At 47.2% G+C, this 27103-nt stretch overlaps 1 protein-coding gene across 8 annotated transcripts in view; it reads right to left on the minus strand.

The window, feature by feature from the left end:
- ARNTL (aryl hydrocarbon receptor nuclear translocator like) overlaps window positions 1-27103 on the minus strand; it is a 107604-nt gene that overhangs the window by 2692 nt on the left and 77809 nt on the right. For 4 of the 8 annotated variants that reach the window (XM_043902636.1, XM_043902616.1, XM_043902626.1 and 1 more), the window contains 13 exons: window positions 26750-26788; window positions 26208-26249; window positions 24765-24922; window positions 22935-23014; window positions 18040-18132; window positions 16830-16947; window positions 14410-14559; window positions 11741-11987; window positions 10315-10421; window positions 8818-8968; window positions 7917-8005; window positions 6287-6410; window positions 3446-3539 (listed from right to left, as the gene is read on the minus strand). In XM_043902636.1, coding sequence (XP_043758571.1) covers window positions 3446-3539; window positions 6287-6410; window positions 7917-8005; window positions 8818-8968; window positions 10315-10421; window positions 11741-11987; window positions 14410-14559; window positions 16830-16947; window positions 18040-18132; window positions 22935-23014; window positions 24765-24922; window positions 26208-26249; window positions 26750-26788 — 1492 coding nt within the window. The remainder of the gene's footprint in view (window positions 1-3445; window positions 3540-6286; window positions 6411-7916; window positions 8006-8817; window positions 8969-10314; window positions 10422-11740; window positions 11988-14409; window positions 14560-16829; window positions 16948-18039; window positions 18133-22934; window positions 23015-24764; window positions 24923-26207; window positions 26250-26749; window positions 26789-27103) is intronic. The other 4 variants (XM_043902673.1, XM_043902661.1, XM_043902653.1 and 1 more) reach the window with 3 other exon arrangements.

A 27103-nucleotide genomic window follows, 5' to 3' on the forward strand; every position in this document is an offset into this window, starting at 1 on the left:
GGAAACAGTTTGGTAGCATCTAGATTTCAGGAGAGGCAGTGATTCCAGGCCTTGCCAATAGATGGCATTACAACTTTATCTCCACAGTTCAACTTTCTGAAAAAGTGCTGAAAAACTTTACACTCTAAAAACGATTAGGGACTCCAAAGAACTTTTGTTTATATAGGCTATACTTAACAGTATTACTATATCTGAAGTTAAAACCACTAAAAATTATATTAAACTCATTACACATGAACATGAATAGCATTTTAATGAAAAAACTATTTTCCAAAATAAAAGTTGGAAGTATCATTTTATATATATATATATATATATATATATTTATTTATTTTGCAAGTTGAATGTCTAGCTTAACAGAATTTAATTGGATTCTCACTTGCTTCTCCATTCAATCTGTTTAGATAGGCTGTCTGAAGTACATATCTGAAGAAAATCTGACCTCTCATTAACAGGCAGTTGGAAAAGGGAGGTACTTCAATGGCCTTTTCAAATGACCATGGTATTCTTCTTTGATATTACATCAGAACTCAGCAGGTGGAGGTTTCTTAAAGATAAGGCACAATGTGGAATCTGAAACCATATCAATGAAATTTTGGTACTCTGTAAAAATCCATTGGTATATATTGGTATTTGGGATGGATCTTTTTTACCTTTGCACGATTCTGAAATATATTGGTCATTTGGAAAATACTGGTTTACTGAGTTATGCAGATCTTCCAAATGTTGACACACTTCATTATATAACATTAAAACATCACCACTGTTAATATTATCTATGATCAGAAATATCTTAGGTTTTGGCAAGCAGTCGAGCTCAATGTAGCAGATACAAGTTTTCCCCCAAATTCTAACTTTTGCTTGAAAGCTAAAATGTTATCACTTGTCAGTTGTTTTTCCTTGAAGTTGCAGGTTCACTCATTTTCAAGAAAATATATACTAAATACCCAAGTCTGAAAAACCGTAGTTTGCAATAGTAAAAATGGTGTCCTGTGAAAAAAGTGATTGGTTCAGTTTAAAACTTAAACCGTCACACAAGTGCTTTTTCTTGAGACAACCATCATACTTTGTGTGCAGCATAAGTGCTTTAAGCACATGTCTCATTCTGTAACTATTAAAAAGATTTACTCAAGGATTTTATAAAATTATTTTACTGCTTTATTAAGGACATTCTTAAATGAAACTGGCTTAAATTTATTGTTTTTTTATTGCGAGTATATGGTGGTGAAATACAGTGACTGTCAGTACAGTTTGGTGCTTACAGACTTGATTTTTTTTGCAAAAGCACCAGCAGTTTTATACAACATTGCTTTTGCACTGTCAGTTCACATAACAGCACAATCACAAAAAACTTTTAGCATTGCTATGAAAATACTTTTGACCACACACACCCCTGAAAAGATTCCCCTCTCCATTACCCCCACCAGAAGACCACAGATGATGTTCAGGGAACTTTGGCTTTATCCAACCCTGCCTTGGTGCCTCTGGATGTCCAGAATCGCCTGGAATCTGAAGCTCCCTAACCTTCCCACTTTTAGCTTGACACTAATTAAAACAACTGGCAGGCTAAATGACTCATTTTTGGACCTGCCAAGTTTGAAAGTGACTGGGAAGTGTTGGGACCCCGGGGCCACCTTTACTCTCGTGACTTTGGTATACTACTTAATGCTATCTTTTTAAACTCTGTCTTGTTTAGATGCCCGTCTTATAAGTTCTGCTGCTGCTGACTCAGAATACATTCAGAATTTCTTCTCAGATCCACTTTTATAAGCCCAAAGAAGGAAACATTTTCCATAAATGCCTCAAAAATACTTGGGCTCTGTGATGTACAATATACATTCAGATCTCTGGCAGTTGTTGGTGTGAAAAGAATCAGAAGTCAAGAGACCTGAATTTAGTTTGGGGCCATACTTATTAAATTCTGGGCTAGTCATATACCATTTGGTAGCCTGGATTTTGCCACCTATGAGGCTGTGAGAATAAAATGAGAGACTGTATATGAAAGTTGTCTGAATAATATTTAAGCACTGAAGTGATGACCTTCCAAAATAGAATAGTGGGATTCTTGGTAATACCAGAAAGTCAAGTGCCTACAAGTTGGATTGAGACCCAGAGAAAAGGATACCACACTAAGACGGCAGATCCAGTATGGAAGAAGGACCTAGCAGTATAACAAAACACGGCTGAGAGCTCAGCCTGTGAGCAGTGGGGAGGGCTGTGCCCAGGCCAGACTTCATCTACGGATGCTATGCTCAAGTCATTACCAACCAGGCACTTCCACATACATTCTCTCATAACAGGACTTCATGTGCAAAGATGCTGGCTGCCCTAGCCTATTATTAGCCTCATTATAGAGAAATCAAGGGCTTAAAAAATTATACAAGGCCACACACCAGTGCATGGCAAAGGCAGGCTTCAAACCCAGGTCTCTCTTCCAAATGTGCTCTTCCCCATTAATGGCTTTCAAACCTTTTTCCAAATAAAAATTTTTATGGAAGACACACATCATAAAACAGAAATAAAGCTACCCTGGTAGAAGCAGGAGTCCTGACCTTATCTTTCTCATCAGCTGGCCCCCTCCCCAGCCCCTACCTGGCAGCACCACAGCTCCTGGTAACCTGAGCCTCTAAGAAGCCAAGTTTTGAAAACCCATGCCCTGCTTTTGATACAGTGTGTGCCTTAGGAGTCCAATCTGGGTAAATTCTTTCTCTGTGTCTATGTTTTGGGAGATAGGGGAAAGAAGACTTTATGTCTCAAGATGCTGGCCATCTGGGTCATCCTAACCTATGTTAACATCAGACATTATAAATAGATTTATGATTTACAATTAACATTGGCCTAGGCTTACAAATTCTCAGCTCCAAAAATGAAAACAGATTATTGGTTTCTGAGACCATAGTGTAGTCTTCTGGTCAGTTCTTCATTAGGGCTGGCAACAGATCAACTACTTGTACTTAACGCTGTCCCATCAGAGAAAACCAGGCAGATCCCTAAGCATTCCGCAGCTGCACCGGCATGACTTGCCTTCCAAAGCACCGCCGGTACCACTCTCTCCAGGGCCTGCGCTCGACACTAATGATACTTTCTCCCTTGAAGATTCCTGGCAGAGAATAGGTAGTTTTACAGACCGGGGAATCCTTCCTTCATGGGAGCTCTTGAATTCTTCCTTCCATGCAATGGACTAACAGCTCTCCAATCCTTACAGTCTCTTTCCGCCTGCCTCTGCTCACACGGGATAAACCCTCTAAGGATGTCAGCAAGCCTCCCTAGTCCACTGGGGTGCTTTGGGCCTCACCTAACACAGATGCAGTTACTTCAAGGAGGAAAAAAGGGTCCTACTTGTTTCAGCAACCACAATTACATACTCCCACTTCCAGTATTTCAGAACTTGGGCAAGAGCTCTCTACATGAAGAAGGGCCTTAGTCTAAGAGTCATCAGCCCTACCTTCTTGCCTCCTGGAGAAGAGGCATCAGGGGGAGGTGTACTTGTGATGTTCAATGGGCTGGAGCCACAGCTGGAAGGCGATGACCCTCTTATCCTGTCAGAGAAAAGAGGAGTTAGTTACATTGCCTTTCCTTTTTTTCAGTGGAGTGTGTGTGTTTTGAAGAGGGATGGAGGTGAGAAGATCTAGAATAGGGATTGGCAAGCCTTCAGTAAAGGGTAGGAGAGTAATTATTTCAGGCTCTGTAGGCTATATGGCCTCTGTCACAACTACTGAACTCTGCCACTATAGCTGGAAAAAAAAAAAGCCAAGACCATATGCAAATGAATGGGTGTAGCTGTGTTCCGATAAAACTTTATGTATAGGTGATAGGCTGGATTTATCCCATTGGCACCGGATCTAGAAAATCCTGGAGGCAAGCTTATCACTGACAAAGCCCTTGGATTAAGGTTTAGATTTCAGGTTTGTGAATTTCAAGTAGGTGGCCAATTTCCTCACAGCCAGATCTCAGAGTGGATTAGTAGAACTTTCGAAGTCCAACCTGTATCTCTGATAGATGAACTAGACTCCACAGCAAATGATTTATCCTCTAGCCCACAAACACTGCTTAGCTAGTGAATCTCAGAAGGAGGGTGCTGGGGCAGCTCAGCCACGCCTAGAAACTAGTCTTGCAGGCATAGTCGTCATCGTCTAAGGAAACAGGTGATGAAAAACGGGTTCAAGCCCTTCTCAGCTAGCTTATTTCTCAGCATAGTAGGTTTAGAGAGGCAAAGACTTAGAATATAAATCCACATAAACTCTTGTCAAGCTGAAGAACCTCAGGAAGGGAAAGCATGACGGGGCACCACAGCTAGAGGATAAGGGAGACTTGAGTGGCAGCTGTGACTACCAGGCTCTTAGCACCTACATGGATGAATGAATGCAGCTTCTGGGTGACCCTGGGACCCCTCCACTGCCCAGGAGACTTGGCTCTTTGGCTGTACTGCCTAGTTCTGTAATTTCTGAGTAAACAAGATCTCCCCCCACCCCCGCCTCGGACCATAAGCTCCTCAAAGGCAGGATACAACTATACACCAGGTATTCTTCACTCACACAGATGACTACTAATTGCTTATAGAAAAAATTATTGAATGTCTCCTACTTTTCCCTACCTACATCTGTGGAACCACTATTGCCCCAGTTTCCCTATCTTGGAATTGCCTTTTCATCATTACTTATTTCATCTTCAATATCTAGTCCTTAAATTACTGATTTCTCTTTTCAACACAATTATCACTCTAGAGTGGGCCTCATTTTGAGTCATTAGGCATGCTCACCTTCATCTCTTCCTATTCCAATCCAACTTTGAGGCTTATTAACACACATTGCTCAGCACTCTACAATGCACGGGGTCTTAACATTTTCTTCCAGTCTCAACTTCTCAGCATCATTTCTTAGAATTCTTAGGACTCTCCCATCACAGCTCTGTGGTTCTTTCCTACAAAGAAGCTGCCCAGGCACGTGGCCTGCTTTTTTGTTTTAATCCTGAATATGCCATTCACATGCCCACTCGAGCACATGGCTGTCTTTTTTAGAAGGAATGTACACCTTCATCACAAAACGCAGCTAAAGCCAAGTTCAAACCCTTCCTCCCTTGTTTGCTTCTGCCCAAGGAATCTTCGTTTTTGCTTTTATCATGAAGAAAATAGGCTTCGCAAAGATTCAAGGGCTGTTTTATACTATTCTTGGATGGTTTCAAGCAAAGCACTGGGTATGCACACAGTGGCTGATCAGCACATTATCACTGCACACCGCCCCACCCACATCTCCTTCCTGAAAGACTGAAGCAGCCACATCCGTCCTTCCTGAAGGGCTGGAACAGAACTGTGTTACCCACTGGGATAAGAGCCCCTCTGCGGCCAATTAGAAAACAAGGCCAGCTTCCAGTTCTCCTCAGAGAATCAATCCAGTGGCAGCAGGGATCCTTTGATTATGTCCCATTAAGTTTGCATTCCCAAGGACCTGGTTTCTACCCTCTCCATTCTCTAAATTCAAATGGACTTATAATTACTGCTTCCCACTCAATGACTGCTCTTAAAGACTTAGGTTTAATTAACAATTTTTGAGCACTCACCACTTGTCAGTTTCTGTCGCTACATGACACCACATGTCAGTTCTAGGAACTTTCCTGAGTTCTCTCACAGTCCTAGAGCAATCTGGGGGAGACAGATAATTGCCTTCCTTTTATGGTTTAAGTCAACAGAGTCCAAGAAGTTGAGTGACTCTCCTGAACAGAGGCCCAGGACTCAGGTAAACTACTTGAGCTTCTCCTCTTTCATATGGAAAAGAAGGCCCACCCACGCAAGTTTCTATTAGGAGCTGATTAGCTTGGCCTCTATTACTAATCCTAGGCAGCTTTTTGACCAGAAGTGTTAGGCTGGGATCATGGCAGTTCACGGCTCTGCTTCTGCAGTCCTGTGATGTCAGCGCTCATCTATCCGCTGGGAAGCTCCTTGGGTCCTACACAAAGTAATAAGAAAGCTGGGCCTCCCAGAGTTCCCTTTAGCGCTGACCTATTCAGGTTCAGCTTCTTTATTTAAAGGCACTTCTTCTTAATCCCGACACTCCTGACATTTTGGACTGAAAAATTCTCTCTCGGGGGCAGGGGTTGGGAGGGCTGTCCAGCGTACTGCAGGATGTTTAGCAAGCAGCATCCCTGTCCTCTCTCCCCTGGATGTTTAGCAGCAACCTCCCACTCAGCTGTGACAACCAGAAATGTCTCCAGACATCAACAAATCGTCCCCCTGGGGGCAAAATGCCACAGCATGAACACTGGTTTAAGGGAACAGCTAGGTGTTACTTGCCTGTGGATTTCCATGATTTCTTCAGCAATCATGCGACCTATTTTTCCTGCCCCAGCCCTGGTTCCCCCTGGAATCCCTGGAACAGTGGGGTGGGTCCTCTTCGGGCCACCTACAACAGAGGAATCTGAGAGTGGGAAAGGGGAAAACCGAGGGAGAAGACGCCATTACGTGTTGAATTAAAACCAGTTCTTCCCATGATCCACTTGAAGTTCAACCTTAGGGTTGTGCCCGGAGGACATGAGAGCCATGGCTTTTCAGGAAAGGGCATTCCAACAGGAAAAAGCTCACGTTTCCTTCCAGGATCAGACATGCTGATACATAGCCTCTAATTACTCATGCACGCCACATACATTTACTGAACGCCATTGTGCTGCAGGCCAGGGGCACAGAGATTAAGTCCGCATACCTGCCCTCAAGGAGCTCACAGTCTAAGGGGGAAGACACGTAAGACAGACAAGGGCTGGAGCGCACTGTGCTAAGTCTGGCAGGGCGGCACCAGGCGTCCGGGGCCAGGTGCCACTTCCTGGAGGAGACTAACTCTGAGCTGGGTCTCGTGAGAGGGGCACGTATCAGAGGGGCAGAGAGGAAAGGAAGGGAAAGCATTCTGGGCACAGCCGCTGGTGTACACCAGAGCCCCGAGGAGGGCACAGCATGGGAGATGACGCCAAGAAACTCAGTGCGGTGATGGTGGAGGAGTAAGTGAGCGATGAAACAGAGAAGCAGCTACCAGCCGGACCAGGAAGGGCCTGGGACGCCACGCTAACGGATTTGAGCTGTACCCACAGGGGATAAGCAGCGCCAGAGGACCAACTCAGACGCAGGTCACTGAGGTCACCGCACAGCGAACTGCAGTGGGGGACGGGGCACAGAGTGGGGAGCGTGAGACGAGGGCTGGGGAGTTACCTGCAGTAATCCAGCCAACAGATGGGGAAGGTGGCAATGGGGAGGTTTAAAGGTAGAATGGGCAGGATTTCGTGTTTCCATGTAATGGGAGAGAGGTAGGAGTCATGGTTTCTGGCTTAACCAACCAGGTTGGGGGTGGGGGGGCTGCTGTTATGCGGAAAAACGACGTGGACGTGCGGAGTTATAGGTGCCTCCTTTGGGACTCCAGGAGGCAGCTGGAGGAACAGGCCTGGAGGGAGCGAATGTAGGATTCATCGACGAAGAGATGAGGACTGAAGCCATGCAAGCGGCAGCAGGCCCAGGAAGGAGTCGGGGGCACAGAGCGGCGGCCAAGGCCGGGTTGGGGGAGGAGGCCCAGCACGGCTCACCCCGCGGTGCTGACAGACACCCTCCTCCCACCTCAGGAGCCAGTGGCCGTGACCGAAGAGCCCTTCACATCACAGCTGCTGGGCAACACCGTGGAGGACAGCACACACAGCAAGGCGCTGGCCATTTCACGAGCTTCCGGGGTCCAGGCAGCCTCAGGAAAGGCAAAACCAAGTTCCCAGTATTTCAAGCTCAACAGAGAAAGTGAGATGGCAGGGTCCTTACTGATCACTCCCGCGAGGCCCCCCCTCCTTGTTCCACAGAATATGGCGGCCGGGGAGCCCAAACATGGGGGAGGGGGGTGGTGGCCACAAGCAGCTCCTCACGGGCAAGCCCCAGCGCCCCGGTGGCACATAGTTACCTTCTCCAGAGGGCAGCATGCTGTCCATGCTGTGGGGGGACGCTGTGAGCTGCGGGAAGCTGGGGTCCCCGCCTTCCAGGACGTTGGCTCTGTGAACATCCCAGCAACAAGGAAACGTGAGTCAGGCCCGCCCAGAACTGTGCACCTTTCACCTTGGCCAAGGTGTCCGGTGTCCACTCTGGACCTGGACAGGCCAGAAAACCAAGTGTCTGAGTGGCTCAGTGGGTCTCCTCGCTGTCAGAGGACACGGCGGAGAGCGTCCGGGGCTCCGGCCTTCCTAGCACACGCAGGGTGTGGTCCAGCGGGGGTGGTGATGCAGCAGCCACTGCCGCTGCCACGAGGCTCCTCTCCAGGCAGCCGGCAAGGCACCGACCCCAGCCCCTCAGTCAGCTCTACCTACGGGTGTGGGGTTGCACATCACCAGGAAGGAGATGAGGGGAGCAGGCGGCAGGGTGGGGGCCTTCCCTTCCCTGCTCGCCCAGCAGGTGGCAGCGGTGAGTGCTCAGGCCACCAGCCTGGGGGGCACAGATCCCCACCCCTCCTCCGCCCAGGCCCGTATGGGCTGGTGAGCCTTTCAAGGGTTATCAACCCTTCCCTCCATAGCGACACCACTGGATGCCAGGCCTGCAGAACTCAAAGGCTGGCTGCTTTGTCGGGAAGGAAAGGCTGCTGTCTCCGCGAGCCTTTCCAGCAGCTGGGGGCCTGAGAGTTCTGAGTACTGAAGCGTGTCCTTTGTGAGCCACCTTCTGGCTTCTGCCAGTCCTGAGGCTTCACAGGATATTAGCAAGATGACAATAAAGGATGGGATACTGGTTGTTGCCTGTATCCTCTTTCCCAGGTAAGGGGCCCAAGGCATTTCTCCTTGAAGCAAGGGAGCTTCTGAAATAGGAAAGACACTTACAAAACAACGGTGTTGGTGGAGACAATGTACTCTACTTCCTTGGTCCAAGGGTTCATGAAACTGAACCACCGACTCCGTAGTGTGATGAAAGAACCATCTTTGATTTTAAACTTGTAGCAATTAGTGGTAATTTTTTCTCTTGTCTGTAAAACTGATAATACAAAGAAACCATGAACATTATTGTTCCCTCAGAACAATGCATTAAACTAACCAAATCCTAAATGTGCTCAGGCTCCAAGGCCATCCCCTCTTTAATAAGCCATGGGAGGTGGCACCTCAGAGAAGAGGATGTTTCTGAGAGCCTGATTCTGAGCCTTCCAATTTGGTTGTGAACCTGTCACTGTTCTTCAGAGTATATGAATGAAGGAAATAATAGTGCATTCTAGACATTTAACTGGATTCATCTATGACGTGAACGCCACACAAGAAGGCACGATCCACAGGGACCATGTTATCTCCCCACCACAAAGCCGGATGTCCAGAGGACATCCGGATTCAGACAGCATCTCACCCATGGAAACCTCATTCTTTCACGTAACAAATATGTAGCAAGTATGCTTCATGCCCCAGGTACTAGAGACAAAAGAGGAGACAGGATATGACTGGCCCCTCAGGAGAGGAATGAGGGACAGCCTCGCAGAGGAGCTCAGAGCCTTCAGGGGTGAATACAAGTTTGCCAAAAGGAAGGAGGGAAGAAGCCAGTGCTGCCCGAGGAGTGGCAGGGCGTGGGGTGGGGGAGGGGGTGGTAAGACGTCAGTGTGTCTGGAGGACAAGGCCTCTGCATACAGGGATCAGGCAGGGAGGTGAAGCTGGGGAGGTGGCTCAGCGCCAGGACGTGAAGGGTCTTGAGCATCTGTCAGAGGTGACTAGGCAGGGGCTCTGAGCAGAGATGTGAATTATCAGGCTCAGCCTGTCAGAGCCTAAGTGGGACAGCAATGGAGGATGGATTGGCGGGTCAGAGGCAAGTCCATCACAATTATCAGGTGGGTACCAGGACCGCACCAGGGGGTTGGCAGAAAGGGGCCTCTTTGGAGATGCATGACTGAGGTGAATGAACAGTTCTGATGGAGCAAAGAGTAAAGGAGGGAGTCAATGTTGGCTACTGTCTCAGGAGGCCATGTATGTAACTGCACCATTAACCAAGAGGAAAATGCAGGAGGTGGTACAGGGATTTGTAGAAAATTAGATCTGCTTGGGCCATACTAAATCTTTACATAGTCCAGGGAAACCCTCTGAACCAGAGATGCCTTTCAGAAATTGCCCCGGCCTGCGTAGAGATCTGCTAGGCAGTCAGGGTGGGGGGTTATCTGGAAGGGGGTAGATGGGGCCTGGGGGAAGGAGCAGCATCCTCTCCTCCCAGACGTTCTGGCCTGCAGGTCCCTGGGCTGGCTGACTCCCACCTCACGGGGGCAGATTGCTCTGCAAGGGTCCGTGGACATGTCTAGAAGCGGGGGGACACTTGAAACTTAAGACCTGGTGTACAGCCCAGCAGCTTACCCTGCCTATGACATTCTGCGAGATGTCCTATGTCGTCTTGGTGGAAATACTCATAACACGACGTGCCTAGAAGTTCCTGTGGTAAATATGCCAAAATAGCTGTTGCCCTAAAAGGGAAAAAAAATTTTTTTTTAAAAAAAGAAAAAATCATTCAATTAACAGCATCTCTGCAGTGGATGACTCCTGCTACAGCCAATGAAAACAAGGTCAAAGCTGGGTGAGTTCAGAGGGCTTATTACATGGGTTTTGTTCTATCTCATGAAGCTGACTTTAATCGGGGTTACAAAAACAGAGAGCGAAAGCAAAGACTTTCAGAGGAGCTGTTAGCACAAGACATCAAATTTTAGGTTTAAAAGTAGTATCTGTTTTAGATTAAAAAAAAGTGGTAGGACTCTAAACTCCAGGTCAAAGCTTCTCCAATTTACTGCCTGCTTTTTATCAGAGTGACCAGAAGCCCCAGTTGTGGGGCCCACAGGGACCTTGAGAAGTGACTGCCTCCTTTTCTAGTATTTAGTGGCTGTTTCCAGTAGCCACAAAAATTACTAGCCCGTGGATACTTATAAGGAGGCAGCAGAGAGCAGGGGAAATTTGGGTTCTTAGTCCAGGTCTGCTGCCAACAAGTTACGAATCTTGGAGGGGGCTGGTCTTCAGGCTCAGTTCATCACCCATAAAGAATGAGACTGTCCAGGGTCTAGTCCAGCAGAACTTTCTGTGAAGACAGAAATGTTCCATTCAGGTACCACTAGCCACTGCTGCTGCTGTTTAGTCACTAACTTGTATCCAATCCTTTGCGACCCCATGGACTGCAGCCCACCAGGCTCCTCTGTCCATGGGATTTCCCAGGCAAGAATACTGGAGTGGGCTGCCATTTCCCTCTCCAGGGGATCTTCCTGACCCACGGACTGAACCCGTGTCTCCTGCATTGGCAGGCAGATTCTCCATAGCTGAGCCACCAGGGAAGCCACATGTGACTACTAATACTTGAAATGTGGTTAGCGAGCTGGGGGAATTTAATTTCACATTTTACTTAATTTTAATTGGTTAAATTAAATTGCCACATGGGGTTACTATAGCCAATGACTACTGTATTGATAGCTCAAGACTAGATAATCTTTTCCAAGTCCCACATCCCAGAATTCACAGTAATTAATGGAACACTCCATAGATTCAGAGAGCATGCTATGCCTCTTATTTCTCTTTTAGCCACAGACATCAAGCCACCCCACTTCACTGACTCTACCTGCCAAAGAATGACACAGAGAAAATCTCTGTATTTATGATGATAACCCACTAGGTCTCATTTTTCAGCAGATCCACCCATCACTTCCTCCTCTCTGTCCTTATGAAAGGCAGCCAGTCTGCTCTGCTTTACTCAGGGTTGAAAATCTGCTGCCAGACTGTCCAAGGGTAACGTGCAGACTCTTACCTCTGGTCTACAAAAACAAACTTCCCGTCTATCGCGTGCCGGGAGACATACTCCATTGACTTCACCCTGATCTCCCCGTTGGCCGGCTGTGGAAGCATGTGAGAGTGCAGCCGTCCGATGGCGACGAGGCAGCTGAGGTTACACCCCTCGTTGTCTGGCTCGTTGTCTTCGTCCAGCCCCATCTTTGTGGGCGGCCAGCTTTTCAGATAGCCTGTGCTGTGGATTGTGCAGAAGCTTTTTCGATCTGCTGGAAAGCAAAGTCCAATGTCAGTGGGGCTTTGGGGCCTGGAGGCACAGGCAGCCTATCGTGCGTTGGGATGTAGGGAGGGACTGAAAATATAAAAATCAAAGCCTATTGTCCAGAAGTTAGCATCAAGTGAAAGAGAAAGACAGACAGATCAGGCATGATCCCGCGTCATGTGTGTTTCGTAGCAATGATGACACCAAACGGGCATCACATACACCAAGAAAGGAGCAGCACAATCTCCCTGGGCAGAGGCAGGCTGCCCGGAAGAACTGTGTAGGAGGAGGGCCGGGAAGGATGAGCACTGGCTAAAGGACCAGAATGTGTAAAGGCTGAGAAGGTACAAAGACCCAGAGGGGTATCCTGTGCAGCAAACAGCAGAGAGCTCCATGCAGGTGAAGTGAAAAGGGAGCTGCTGGGGCTAAGTGCGGGGAAGGCAGGCTGGCAGCATATTGTCGGGGCCTTGGATCATTTGCTCACAAAGGTGTTAACCTTTTCCAGATCGGAAATGGAGAGCTTCCAAGGGCACTTACGGTGGAGAAACAGCAAAATCACATCACGATTTGGATGCTTTAGTGAAGGGGGGTACTGGAAGACAGTAAAAGCCAGGAAGAGGATAGTAATACAGCAAGATATGCCGGGGATGTACTATGGCAGTGCTGTGAAGATGAGGAAGAGGCAGAAAGGATGCAGGAGAATTTCTCATCTGAACACTGGGGATCTGCTATGAGTATCAAATATTTGGTATGAAAAAAGAAAATAAAGATGAGTCCAACTTCTTTGGATTGAGTGGTTACCAGTACAGATTGTTGACTCAGGGGAGAGAATACAGAGTATGTTTTAGAGGAGAGGGAGAAAAGATTTCAGTGTGAGGCATGTTAAGTGTGGAGCATCTATGAATTTCAACAGTACACATATCTTTTTGAGGGGGGGCGGTGCCTTGCCAGGCAGTGTGGGATCTTAGTTCCCCAACCAGGGCTCAAAGACCTGTGCCCCCCCTGCAGTGGAGGACTGCCAGGGAAGTCCCAGTAGACACATTCTTATGGAATATTTACCAAGCATTGGATCTGTGCTAGTTACTGGGAAAGAGTGGAAAACAAGTCAGGCACGCCTCTGGAGTTTACAGCCTAATGGGGAAGAGATACTTTAAACAATCGCACAAATAACTACATAACTGCAATGGGAAGCAAGTGTTAGAAAGAAAACCTGCAGGTATGACAGGCAGACAGAAGGAGGGCGGAGGGACTGAGTGACAGACATCAAGGTCCACTCTGAGGGAGGGTCTGCAGAGAGCCAGGGAGGCATTTCCTTCAGAGGTGACACCACGTGCATAGAGGTTGAGTGAAAAGGGGTTGGAGGCATCAAACAGAGGTCTGCATGGCTCAAACCTATGGAGTAGTGTCAGGGGAGAGCGCTGCAGGGTCACATTAAAGATTTTAAACTTGCCTGCAAGAGCAATGGTAACCATTGAAGGGTTTCAAACAAGGGACTGATACAAATAGATTTGCTTTTAGGAAGGTCAGTCTGGCCATGTGAAGGGCTGGAAAGTGTGAGGAGGGTACTTCAACAGACTTATGAGATCCAGGGCAGCCTCGATCGAGTGATAGCTCGAGTAACAAACACACTTCTGCAGGGGCGATTCACAGCAGCAAGACTTTAGAACCCTAGGTCAGGTGGGAGGGAAACGGGGAGAGGGTGTCTCCCAGGCTTTTAGCACACACAGCTAGATGCAAGGGACTGCCACTAACATTCCAGAGGAAGCCTGGGTGGTTACTTCTACGTGTATCACCTATGAGATGCCCTTGAGATGTCCAAGCAGGTAGATTAAATAAGCAGTTAATTTACAAATCTGGAGTTCAAAAGAGCAGTGTGGGCTAGAAATATGAGCCTGGAAGTTACTGGCATATAAATGTCATTGAAAGCTACATGGGTGGATGACATTACCTATGGATTGTGTATGTATCTACTCCTCTTAAGAGAAGAAGGCTGGAAAGGAACCAACAGAAAGAACTCAGAAGAGAGTTCAGAGTGGGAGGGGGCAGGAAGGTGAGAAGAAACACTTCACAGAGAAGAGAAATGACGTGTCTGCTGCTCCTAGGCACCTGTGGGCACTGGTGAACTTAGGGTAATTCTGGCAGGCGCTGGGGAAGCAGGGAACTGTGACTGAGAATACTCTTTCCCAACCACATGAAAACAAACAGAATTTAAACAGAGAGGAAGCCTTTCCACGAATCTGTCACCATGACTCCATCAGGGCTTTCTACCTCCCTGCTGCTCCCCAACTGCCCTCACAGAAGCAGGGCCACAGAGGTCCTGGCTGCAAACCGGCGACCCGCCTGCTCTGAGCCCACACCCTGCTGAGCGCCCCTCTGGGGAAAAGCCAGCCTCACCTGTGAAAGGATTTAATGAACTCTTAAGTGGTTACCTTTTTTCTTGGAGCAGGTGGAGGGGAAATCCTTGTCTTCCACTTTTACTGAAGGCCTGTTACACTTCATCCTACAGAAGAAAGAACGCCGTGCTCCAGAACATAATCGAGATGGCCCAGGGGTTATATCTGTTTTAACTGGAAGTCCAGCTGCAAATCAATACACAAAACGTGATAAACCGAGGGTCGTGTTGTCTGTCAGGCAGGGGAGCGTGCCCTGGAAGAAAGCCTTTTCCTTCCTGCCTCTGCTCTGTAACGGGGATCTGACAGTGACATTCCTCCTCACAGGCTGCACAGAAGCTCTACGGATGGGGCGCTGTCAGCCCGCAGTGCTGCTAGACCACGGAGAATGCAGCTGCTGCTGAACGGACTCGGTGCTCCGGGAAATAAAGAAATAGACACAGGACCCTCTTCTCAGCGGGAGCTGAGCAGGGGAAATGGCAGTTCACCAGGAGGACGGCGCTGATGCCACATGTGGTGTATGACTGAGAAGGGCCAAATAAAGGGCAGAAACAATCGGTGTTTCCCAGAGGAGGCAGAAGGTGGGCTGGGAATTGGACACTGGAATGGAAGAGAGGCAGCAGGGCTGACTCAAGTTCTCAAGCCTGGCTGGATGCCAGAACCCCCAGACGCTGTATCAACCTGAAGATGCTTGAGCCGCATTCTAGATCAGTGCTGCCTGGTGTGGGAGCCACTAGCTACATGCAGCTACTGGGATCTTCAAACTGGAGGCATGTTCTATATGTGAATATACCCAAGATTTCAAAGGCTTAGTGCAAAAAAAAAAAAAAAATCGGAAAGACTTCCTTTTGGATTTAGTGTTAAATAAAAGATAGTATTAAAATTAGTTTTGCATTTATTTTTACTTTTTAAAATGTAGCTATCAGGAAATTTAAAATCATATATGTGGCTCATATTTGTGGTCTGAATTCTAGTTTTGGACCCACTGAATTAGAATCTCTGGAGAAAAAGCCTGACTGTCATCCTGACAGAAACATGGGCTACTTGTTAGCACAGAAGCCGGGGATCTGAGCCTGCCCCCCACCCCAAGCCTGCAGCCCCTCACTGTGTCCTCACAGATGAGAAGGTCTGTGTGGTCCAGCCCTCCCCCTCCGCCGCATGTTTTTCTCCAGCAGCACCAGCAAACCCCAGCATCACCCTTCTGCCCCCATCCACCAATCATTTTCTCTGCTACTTTCCTCCCTTCATCACCTGGCAAATATTAATTCATCTTTTCAAACCCACCTGGAGCTGTCACCTGCTCCATGATGCGTGTGCCCACACCCACGTGAGGATGAATCATCGTTCTCTGTGGCTGGTACTACGTACATGGCTGCACCTATTACACACGGTGCGGTCTCGTCGCCCTGACTACATGGGAAACAGCCTCAGAGGCAAGGACCAAACAGCGTCCACCTCTTCCTCCTGGGGTCACTAAGACAACTGCAGGACCAGACTATAAAGGGCAACAGGGGGCAGGCACTACACTGTACTTATAGGAAGACGAGGAGTGCCTTAGTGAAAAGGATGACTTACAGGAGATTCCTCTGGTGGTTATTTCCTTCCAGAGACTATAATGGAGAGCTTGGGAGCAGGAAACTAGTTAGGCTATGACGGCACTGGGCCAAGGTAAATACAACGTTGTGCTCACTTCGTGCTGGAAACAATGTGCTCTATGTTTTTAGCATATTAAATCCTCACAACAACCTGATGAAATCAGTAATACTGTGCAGGTAAGGAAGCTGAGGCACAGAGAGGTTAAGTAACTTGCTCAAGGTCATGCAGCTAGTGAATGGTGGAGCCAAGATTTGAGCCCTGCCTCTGACTCTGGAGTCCATGCTCTTAACTGCTGGAGTGCAGAGCTCCCCATGGGACTGAAGGGGGAGAGAGCTTCTGGCTGGCACAGGGGCGGGTGCAGGAAGCCGGGGGAGGACGTGAGTGGTGCTCCACCGCTGCCACGAGGAAGCAGGGAGGCAGGTTGGGGCGGCAGGGGAGGAACCTCAAGAGAAACCACTTTGGTCAGAGAGATGTCATATTTAGACTTTTTCATCTTACGAGGCTGCATGAGTACAACTCAGACACACAGAAGTGATTTTCTGGGGGGGAACAAATCAAACTGATGTGAACCCTTTTAACTCAGGAACATACAACTGGGGATTTTTAGATCCTGAAAAAAAAATTAACTAAAAATCAGAAAGAATCGAATTAAAATGGCTGTTTTTCCCCTCACGAATTAGGACGTTGAATTTTTTTCCTCTTTATGTAAACCAGAAGAGAAACAAACATGAAGTAATATAATAATTCCATTTAGCCAAAGAGCTCTTGTGACCCAGATAAAGGGCAGAGAGGTAGGAACCCAGCCGCTGAGGCCGGCAGAGCACACGCCGTGCAGCCTGGCGCTCGGCGGCTCCCAAACTCACTTTTTGCATCTATGAGCCGTTCCCGGGGTGCAGTGTCAGAAGAGGAGAGCTGCTCCTTGACTTTGGCGATATCTTTAGGATGCAGGTAGTCAAACAAACTCTGACCAATCAGATCATTCTGTGGGAACGCATCACCAAGAAGGACAAGTCAACGGCATGCGGAATATAAATTAACTAACGAGGGCTTTGCCTTTCCTCTGCACGTTTAAGCATGAGAATATTAAGTATTTCACATGTTAACATGGACACACATCCAGGCACTTTGCCTAGATAAGGACACCATGAATGAGGCACTGAGTGTGTGGTGCTGAGAAGATAAGAAGGGACAAGGGCTCACCCACATAAACAGCTCACGCTCCTCTAAGGCAAAAGTCTTTCACAGCATGCATCCCTTTATCATTTACTTCTGATGCCCACATATTCCCTTCTAAGACCTCAGCAGGAGGAATGTAGGGCGTGGGCTCTGACTCTAGCTCCATTAGACCTCTGTTCTTAAGCAAGTTGTGTCATACTATATGCCTCACTAGCCTAATTGTTAGCAGAGATATAAATAACTTCCTCCACAGCTTTGCTCTAAGACTGAAAAGAGCAAAACACTTTGGAAACATGAAACTTAATTTATATAAATGTTATTTTGATACTGCAATTCTTCTGCTTTACCAAATTTCCATGCAAATACCAGTATAAGCGTGAGTGAATGAATGGAAAAAATGAGTAAAAACTCTAGGGACAAAACAGGTGATAAGCTCTGTTCTAGAAGCTTTTATATAAACAGTTATATGATTCTACAGTCATAGAATGTATGGATTGATATAATCATTTTACAGAGGGTGCTGAGGTTCAATATAGCTAATAAGTGATACATCATTGTAGACACAGTATGGGTGGATTCCCATTTTTCTTATTCCCTGGCACTGTACTGTCTGCCTGTCTTCCCTGTCAAATAGCCCCTTGCCCCGCTACCCCTACACTTGCAGCAGTGAGAAAGTTACAAGGCTGATAAGGTCAAACTTCCCAATGAAAGCATATTAAAGGAAGTTTTCTAAGTTTATATTCATTTCTGTGTTAAGAATTTTCTTGGAAGAAAGATGGGGTTGGGGAACAATAGAAGCATTTCACATGTCACTTGTCTATTAATTATTCTGAGAAGTGGGGTAACCTTTTTGGCCACTGTAAGGCTGCCCACCACCAACGGGGACAGGGGCAGTACCTGGCTGTAGTTGAGGATCTTGAAGACAGACTCTGACACAAAGAGGATCTTCCCTCGGTCACATCCTACGACAAACAAAAATCCATCTGCTGCCTAATCAGGAGAAATGGATAATCAATTTATCACACTTTAGGAAACATGACTTATAATCACTCTGATAGCAAATAAGGATTTATTTTCTAAGTGTCCAAAGCACGGGACTGCAGTCACTGACAGTTTCATAGGTGTCCTGAGAACAGGATGCTTAGAACAAATACCTTCTGAGAATGATAAGATTCTCTCCAAGGCAGACATATACACATGTATCACTAATGATTACCGGGGCAAGTCCAATTACAGAGAGTTTTGTTTTGAAGGAGAACTCAGTTTAAGAATTTTCCTTTGACTGCATGAAGGTCCAAAGGAATCCATTTCATTGCTCTAAGTAAAACCACAATATAATATCATAGAATCTGAGACTGGAAGGAAACTTTAGGGTCAAAATTCCCTCTCAAATATTGAAGCCACCATCTGTCCAAGACTTGAACACCTCCATTTCCAGGGAGCTCTCTAGAACAGTGGGTTCAGCATCTGAAGTGTGGTCTGCTTTTGTTTTTTTATGCTGGTGGTCTGGAGTGGGGTGGATCAGTGGTATGATTTCTACCTCCCCCACTTACCCCCACCCCAAAGCGGTTCTAATGTTCACAGGGTTGAGAACAACTACTCTTAAGTTTTATTCCCTGATGCAGAGATGAGCTGTTTGTATCCTAAATGCGACAAGAAAAGCCAAGCAAAAATTTCCGCTGATATTCTTTCACCTCTTCTTCACTTTAAATACAGGCAAAAATCCAAAGTGTTGACAAAGACAGGTGTGGAGACAGGACAGTATTTGTCAGACAGACTAAGATAAATACTGAAGGTGTGGAACATGAGAGCTTAGGATGTTTTGTGCAAATGTGACTGAATGCTACCCAGGACTCCCCAGATGGGCAACCCCTAAGAACCCCTGCTGGGGCCTGCTGGGCACCGAAGGGTGCTCCCTGCCCTGCCACGCACTGGCTCTATGCTCAGGTTGTCTTTGTTCAGTCACCCGGTCATGTCCGACTCTCTGCGACCCCATAGCAGCAGCGTGCCAGGCTTCCCTGTCCTCCACTATCTCCCGGAGTTTGCTCAAACTCATGTTCATTGAGTATACTCAGCTACCACAGACTAAATCACATGCGTCATTATCTTCATTATTCGCTGGTCCTCGGTCTGTTTTTGGAATAGACTACTAAAGAACCTGGGGCTTTCCCAATGGTCAGATCTGCCTGCTAATGCAGGAGACTCAAAGAGAGACATGGGTTCAATTCCTGGGTTGGGAAGATCCCCTGGAGAAGGAAATGACAACCCACTCCAGTATTCATGCCTGGGAAATCCCATGGACAGAGGAGCCTGGCGGGCTACAGTCCATGGGGTTGCAAGAGTCGGATGCGACTGAGCACACATACACTAATAAAGAACCTACTCCCTTTTCCACAAAAGGGCCTTTGGGATGCAGTTAAACTCAAAGAACTAAGGAAATGAATTCATGCACCAGAAGGTAACAGAATGGTACGTTCACTTGTGCTGGGATAACAGACCTGAGTGAGAGGGGGACAGACTCACTACCGCTGTGAGAGGGCCTGGCAGGCCACCTGCCAGAAGGAAGCTGGGGCTGATCCTTTCCTAAGTTAGGCCTCTGCGCTGGCCTGGGGGCAAAGGATGACAGCGAGGGGGAAGCCACTTCCCAAGCACCATCTGCTAGAAGCCTCATTCTGTCAAGAAAGAGACGGTATTAATAACTTCCTCATTTGCCTTGCAGACAACCTTGTATCTTAACTAGAGAAGAGAGTATTTTGAGGCTTTTCATTAATGAAGTGATGTGGCTCAAAAGGTGCTTGGGAAGACGGTTCCTGTGACATCCTGGAAGAGATGCTAAGCAGACTCAGGCCCAAGCTGATGACAAGGGGAGTGGATTTCAACACATTCAGGGGAGGGAGAGAAGGTTCCAGAGGCCGGTGAATACGGTCAGTGTAGGGGAGACACAAAACATTCCGACTCCGCTTTGCTCAGGCAGATGAACACCAGCAGGTGAAGGAGCCAGGCTGAGGGGCCAGCCAGAGAGCAGGGGGGTGAGAACACGAGCCCCACGGGGCCGGGAAGACCAAGGCAGGCTCGCCCTCAGGGAAAACGGTGTTGAGTTAATGAGTGACACAGAGCCCGAGGGGCCGCCTCACTTTCAAAACTCAGCACGTACAGGTTCCAGACGTTATAAACTGATCAGGTTCACTGCTCCTTGACATGCCAGTCATTCAAGATATTTTTGAAAGCACTTGGTAAGGAAAGCAATTAGTCAGATTTGCACTGGTAAGGGAGACTGAAAGTCCAAACCTGCTGCCAAACTGTTCAGACATCATCTGAGTGGACCCTGCTATCTGCTGAAGCAAATTCCCAGGGACTCAGCATCCACAAGTGGCAAGGAATTAGACAGTGGTTCCCAGCCACTGAGATGGGGCAGAGAGATGAGAGAAGTTCCATGAGAGAAGACAGATCACCACTGACGTGTGAGAGAGAGGAGTAGAAAAGGCAAGCCCAGGATGAAGTCTGTCACTCGAACAGCATTAAAACCCTTATTCCAGACCCTGCAAAGTATGAATATCTAACAGAGAATCATTTAGAAAAGCAGCAACAATTACTAAACACTTGTCACTATGAAAGGAACTTATTCTATATGTGTACATACATATACGTATTTCTTTAAAAAACACCAAATCACCAGTATGGTGATCAGGACCAGTTACATAATTAGTAGGGTCCAGGACAGAATGAAAATGCAGGGACCCTTGTTTTCAAAATACAGTCTTCAAGATGGCAACAGCAGAGCATTAAACGAAGTACTGGGTCCTACGTAGCTGCAAGGGTTGTATGCCTGTGAAGCCAGCCCTGATGGTTTCTCTGGAGATGCTGCAGATATCGTTCATATCTTAATTCTAGTATGTCCTCCCTGAGAACAAGGACATTTTTATGAAAAGGATGGAAAGGTGAGGGCAGAGTTGAGTCCTCCGGGTCTGCCCTGAGAGGTAACCAAATGACCATCATTAACTTGCTGAGAAGCCTCGCCGCCACCCTGAAGTGTCTATCAGTGACTGGACGTTTGTAGGACAGTGCCGTGCAAAACCCATTAAGTATTAAAATGTTTGCTGAAATAGTGAACAAATGAAAATGGAAGACAGAGGCTATGCCTATCCAATCTACAAGTCACACAAAGCTTTGAAGGATCACTAGTGATAAGCTGGAATGTGGGACTATCCAACAGACTGACAGAGAAGTTCAAAAAGACCAACCGCACCTACACAAGATGTAAAAACCCTTGCCTAACAATAACTCATGTACAAGAGAGCCGGGGACGGTGCTGTGACAGCTGTCCCAGATGTGGCACTAATGAGATGGCTTCTCCTGCAAGGAGGCACCAGCCCCACTCGACCCCAGGCCAACCAGACCACAGCTGCAGCTCCACTCCGGGTCAGGACTTTAAATCAGCCATCACTGGAGGGAAATCCAGCAGACGGATGTGGCTCTGGAAAGAACGTGTGACATCTGCTGTTTCCGACCCTTCTTCTCCTGCCTGCTTCTCCTCTGGAGGCTGGAAGATCTAGATACCTGTGCGGCAACCTGCTTTGCACCTCTGGGGGACCAGGTGACATTTTCAAGATAAGCTGACGTCTACTCCAGTGCTTCCAGGAAGGCACACCCTTTCCTGATACAAAGCATGGCTGGCCTGGAGTCTCCCCTGCCCTCTTTCTGGCTGGTGAGCTACTGAATCCTGGCACAGCCATCTCCCTCCAAGGTGAAAATCTGGCTCAGCAGGGTGGTGCGAGAAGACAGAAAGGGCCTGGTTCCTGCTGACCTCCCTGAGCCTCCACAGCAGCCCCTCACTGCCTAACCAGGACTGCCTATGCTTGAGAAACAAAGCCCTGTTGACTCATAATGTCCTGTTCCTTGCATTTAATACAGCATGTCACAAGGGGACGGACAGACACTACTGGAATGAGCAGGCAGGCCAGGCGAACAGGGGGCCTGAAGCCAGGGTGAGCTGAAAATGGGTAGTGAGGATGCAGAAAACCAGAGGGACCACCCTCTATGCTGGGGCCTTGCAAACTTGCTCCGAGATGCGAGGGCAGCCCTGGCTGGGGGGAGATGGCATAGGTATTCTTCCCTTCAGTTAGGTTTCTTTGGTTTTCTTTCTACTGTTGGCAAGAGGACATGTCTCTGAATTTAGTGTCTCTCCCTTCAGTTTCCAAGCGAAATCTTGCTCGGCCCAGAGCAGACCTGATTCTCACAAAAGCCAGGTTCCCTCGGTGCCACCCCGGCTGCCTTCCTGCAGAGACCAGCCGGAGAAGCGAGCGCTACGGTCAGGCAGGTGGAAGCACCTGCGTCCTCCACTCATCTTCCTCCCAGAGCTCGACATCTTTGGAAGCTTTGTTGTTTTGATGGAATTTTAGTAGAAAGGTTTAGGTAGCTGTTTCTGTGTTAGTGGTCAAGTGAGGATGAGAGAAATTCTCAATGGCTACCAGTTTCAGTCCCTTTCTAAAACCTTCATATACAGGATGGGGATTCTTGATTACCTCCTATTTTTCACAAAATCCTGCTCTTCTGATTTAAAGTCCCAGTAGCCTAGGCCTTCCATTTTTGTTTGAGTGAGGGTAGAAGAGGAAGGTCCCAGGGAAGAGATGTGAGGCCTGTCCAAACAGTAAGAACAAGGGGGAGACCCTGCCAGAGGAAGTGAGCCTAAACAAGTTCGGTGTTGAGACATCAAATTCCCACATACTGGCACTTAACTCTGAGATTTGTGAAAATAAATGTTGTGTAAAAACAATCCCATAATTGCAACATACCCTGAGAATAAGGTGTTTCAATTCATCATCTGACAGAAAAGTCGGCTTGTAGTTTGCTTCTGTGTATGGATTGGTGGCACCTTCCGGGGAGAAAAAGAGAAAGAGTTGGAACACTTTATTTTCAGATAATGTCTTGTTCCGTTCGACTGTCTCAAGTCTTCCAGATGCAGCCTCGTCCCTAGCCCCTACGAGCTACATTTTCTTTCTCCATCGTGGAGATAAGGCGAGCTCTGGCTTTGAACAGAAGCTCTAACGCTAAAGAGAATGTCATTGAAAAGTGAACACTGTTGACCACAGGAGACTTAACAAGCTTGCTTTTGTCACCACAGTGAAAATTCAGGAGCTAACAGAAGTTTAGAAACTGCTTCAAATACAGAAGGAAGCTCTGGAAGCAAACTGGTCGAGACTCCTGGGACACTCCCCTCCCTCCAACATCTATATTAAATGGGTTGTCTAGCGGGTGCTCAAATCACCACTCTAAATGTTCTTGGGAAGTCATCCAGTCTGCCAGGCCCTGAGTAAATATGCTGTGGAAGGCGTTTACTGTGAGTTCCTCTTCATCAGGGTTGAGTTAAATGAGTTTGGCAACCCAGAGAAATGCATTACTTCAGTAAATGCAACTTGAGCTCCCAGGACTGAAAGGGCATAAGACTTATGTTTAAAAGGCTGTCAATCTGGCATCTTCCGGGAGAATAACTTAGAGAAGAATGCCAGCACTGAATGACTTGGAATCTGCAGAATGGTTAGCAGCACAGTGAACTAAAACAGCTCATGACAATTCCAAAGACCACCAGGAAGGAGGGAAACGGAACCTGTCGGTGACTTTCAAATCAACTAACAAGGTGCATATCACTGATCCACACCCCTGCTTTTTAGGACCACTCGAGTTCTGCAACTCTTTTCTTTCCAATGTAGTAGAAATTAGTTGTAATGATTTAATCTCTATCTTCCCTAACATGAATTTTAAAACACCCTTCTCCAAGCCAAGGATACAACATTTATATTTTTGAATCAAGGTCAAAAGACAAAACCAGCTACTTCTTATTTCTGGTGGCTTTGTAGAAATATAAAAGACATAATTCTTTTACCACGCAGGTCAGAGATCTGAGTGAGCGCCTACTTTCCGATTTCCTCAAATAGTCCAAGTCTAGCTGTGGAAAATTCCAGGGACGGCCTTCCCTAAAATGCCTGCCACAGTTCAGATTTCTCCTGTGGTTTGGATAAGTCACTTCCACATTTCTGCCTCTGTTTTCTCACCCTCCCCACACTCGGAAAAGAAGGAAAACACTGCCTCCCTTATAAAGAGTTGATCTGGTTTGGGAAAATTCCAGGAAGATGAAAATATCATCAGTGTTCACTCAACAATAAAATGTAGCAAGTGCTGTCAACCAGTGACTCACTCTTCAAAAGAAACCAGGATGAATTTTTCCTCTTAAAAACTGAAACAGACTTTCCTGTGTCATGAAGGGCAGCTACATTTCTGATGTTTATCATTGTATGGGCAAGGTCTAGGCACCACATATATGCAAGATGGGACGTGTGCCTCTCTGATATGTATGTAGCCTGGGTACGTGCACACACACATGCATGGCACACAGCCTCTACACTCTGGGGATGCAGGACAGCAACACTGCATCTTGATACCCACAGAAGCTTGGTAATGCCAATTTCATTTGGCACAATGTCTGCTGCTGAAAATGACTGGTATACTCCTTAAGGCTACACATTTGCAAGTAATAAACATCGGCCTTAGGGATTCAGGGACATTCTAAGTAAGGGTGGTAACATGTGTGAGCAAGGGCATAAAAGACAATAAAGCTTGGATCTCACCTCGTAATGTTTTCATGTGCTGAACAGCCATTCTCAGCACAGTAAGTTTATCTAATTTCCTAGACATCGCGTTGCACGTTGGTACCAAAGAAGCCAGTTCATCAATAAAACTGTTCATTTTATCCCGACGCCTCTTTTCAATCTGACTGTGAGCTTCCCTGAACAACAATATGAAAAATGATTTCTGTAAAATGTAACAGAGCATCAAGGAAACAATGATGAAAATAACTGTTTTCAATATTCATCTGACAAGGCAAATTTAGAATCTGAAGAATGTTTCAAACTGGGCTTTTCTTACTAAAGTCACCAAAAAAAGTGGGGCTCACTGCCAAGTCGGTATTAGTGTTTTTCTTTTTTAATGCTTACCTTATCCTTGGAATTGAGAAATATTACAAAAATTGTCTTTTCACAGTCAACTGAGCTTTTAATTTCTCCTCATTTCTATTCTTCTCAGCCCCAATAAAGTTGGATTTTAAGATGTGGGAGAAAGAAAGAAGGGAGGTGGAGGACTTGAAGGGCAAAGCACCCAGGAACAGACATCAGTGAGGGCCCCAGGCCGAGCTGTCTCTGAGGTCTGAGGGGAGTCTGCCATGTGGTCTGTGGGAGACAGACTGAGACACCAGGTAACTAATGCTGCTGTCCTTGGATCAGCCGTGACCCCACCAAGACGCAGCAGAAGCTACATCTGTCCCCAAGAGTTGCTGCCCACCGAGCAGCGTGACACTTCCCATGGCGCACACTTTTCTTGACTGGTTTGCACCTGCTGTTTGTGACTGTCCCCCAAAGAGGTATGTCAACAGTGCCGCTGCCACAGAACCGTGTGATCTCTCGCAAAGCTGGTCCATGAGGGAAAAGCCAGCAGTTTCAGGTCCTTTGAATTCTACAGCCCTAGCTCTGTGTCAGGACACAGCATCAGATGGCCCTGGGGTTAATGGCAGGAGAGCGGAGGACCCACACGGAGGGGAGTCAGCAAGCGTGGCTGGAGGCAGGAAGGAGGGAGTCAGAGAATCTGCTTGAGGGAGCAGGGCCTCCCCAGGTCTGGCCTTCAGCCACACCTTGCAGAGCAGTAAGGGCCCTTTCAGAGGCCAGGCAAAGCCGGGGAACTGACTCCTCGAACCAGGTCTCCCCAGAGGGCCCCAAGGCAGGAAGGAGGAACCTGCTGAAGACAGGGAAAACCTTTAGCCTTGATTTATCTTTGGCTCCCTCCAGAGTTCCCTTCAGATTAAACATGCTTGGACAGCAAAGAGTGAAGGCAGCTCAGCCTGGAGGCAGTGAGGGACAGAGCCACATCAAGCCAGGGCCCTGTCCCCCTCCTCATCCCCTAAGGACATGACAGCATCAGACTGTTCGACAGACAGGGAACAGATATTCAGAGCCTCCTTGACTGCACACTAAGCAACCAAACCAGGATGGCTTATAGACAGAAAGAAGGTCCAAGCTCACCTTGCATTTTTGATTCTTCCTTGGTGCTCTGTGTATTCTAACCTGGAAAAGAAATAAAAAGAAACACAATCCCCTGGAGATTAACAGTGGAGTTACACATCCATTTTCTTCCCTGCCTGATCCCTGTCCTCTTTACATGACACGCAAGGGCTTTGCTTGTTAGCTACACAGGGTGGGGCGTGTATGTGTGCGTGTGTGTTAGTTGCTCAGTCGTGTCTGACTTTTTGCGACCCCACAAACTAGAGCCCGCCAGGTTTCTCTGTCCATGAAATTCTCCAGGCAAGAATACTGGAGTGGATTGCCATTCCCTTCTCCAGAGGATCTTTCTGACCCAGGGATCAAACCCTGGTCTCCTGCATCACAGGCAGATTCTCTACGGTTTGGGCTACAGGGTGGGGCATGGGGGGAGACAGTTCTGAACCCACAGGCTCACAGCCTCCTTGCTTATCCCTAATCAAGGAGATGGGTAGAAACTGCACGTTTAATTATGCAAGGAAAATGGCTCTAAGGATGCGGAAGTTCAAGTGACTAATTCATGGTACCTTCCGTGAGGGTCATCTTTGTCTGTGTCCATGCTTTCTCTGAGAAAACAAAAGAGAATATAACTGTTAAGACATACAAAATCACTTCTCACCATAATACAGAAGGCCAAAATTTATCCAGAAACCAAGCAATTAAAAAGCTCAAAGAGCCACAGTATTGACTCCTGATGTATAAAAGTAAAACCAACTCGAACCTACTATAAAACCAGACTCATTTCCCAGTTTATCAAAAGTTATATATACCACTTCAATAAAGTTTGTGTGCTCATGCATTTTACTGTATTGATTGCTTGAGAAAAGTGGGAATACACGGCATTCATGGAAACTCTTAGTTAACCAGAGTATCCAAGTAAC

The sequence above is a fragment of the Cervus elaphus genome, chromosome 1 (assembly GCF_910594005.1).
Source record: "Cervus elaphus chromosome 1, mCerEla1.1, whole genome shotgun sequence".
Taxonomy (NCBI): Eukaryota; Metazoa; Chordata; class Mammalia; order Artiodactyla; family Cervidae; genus Cervus; species Cervus elaphus.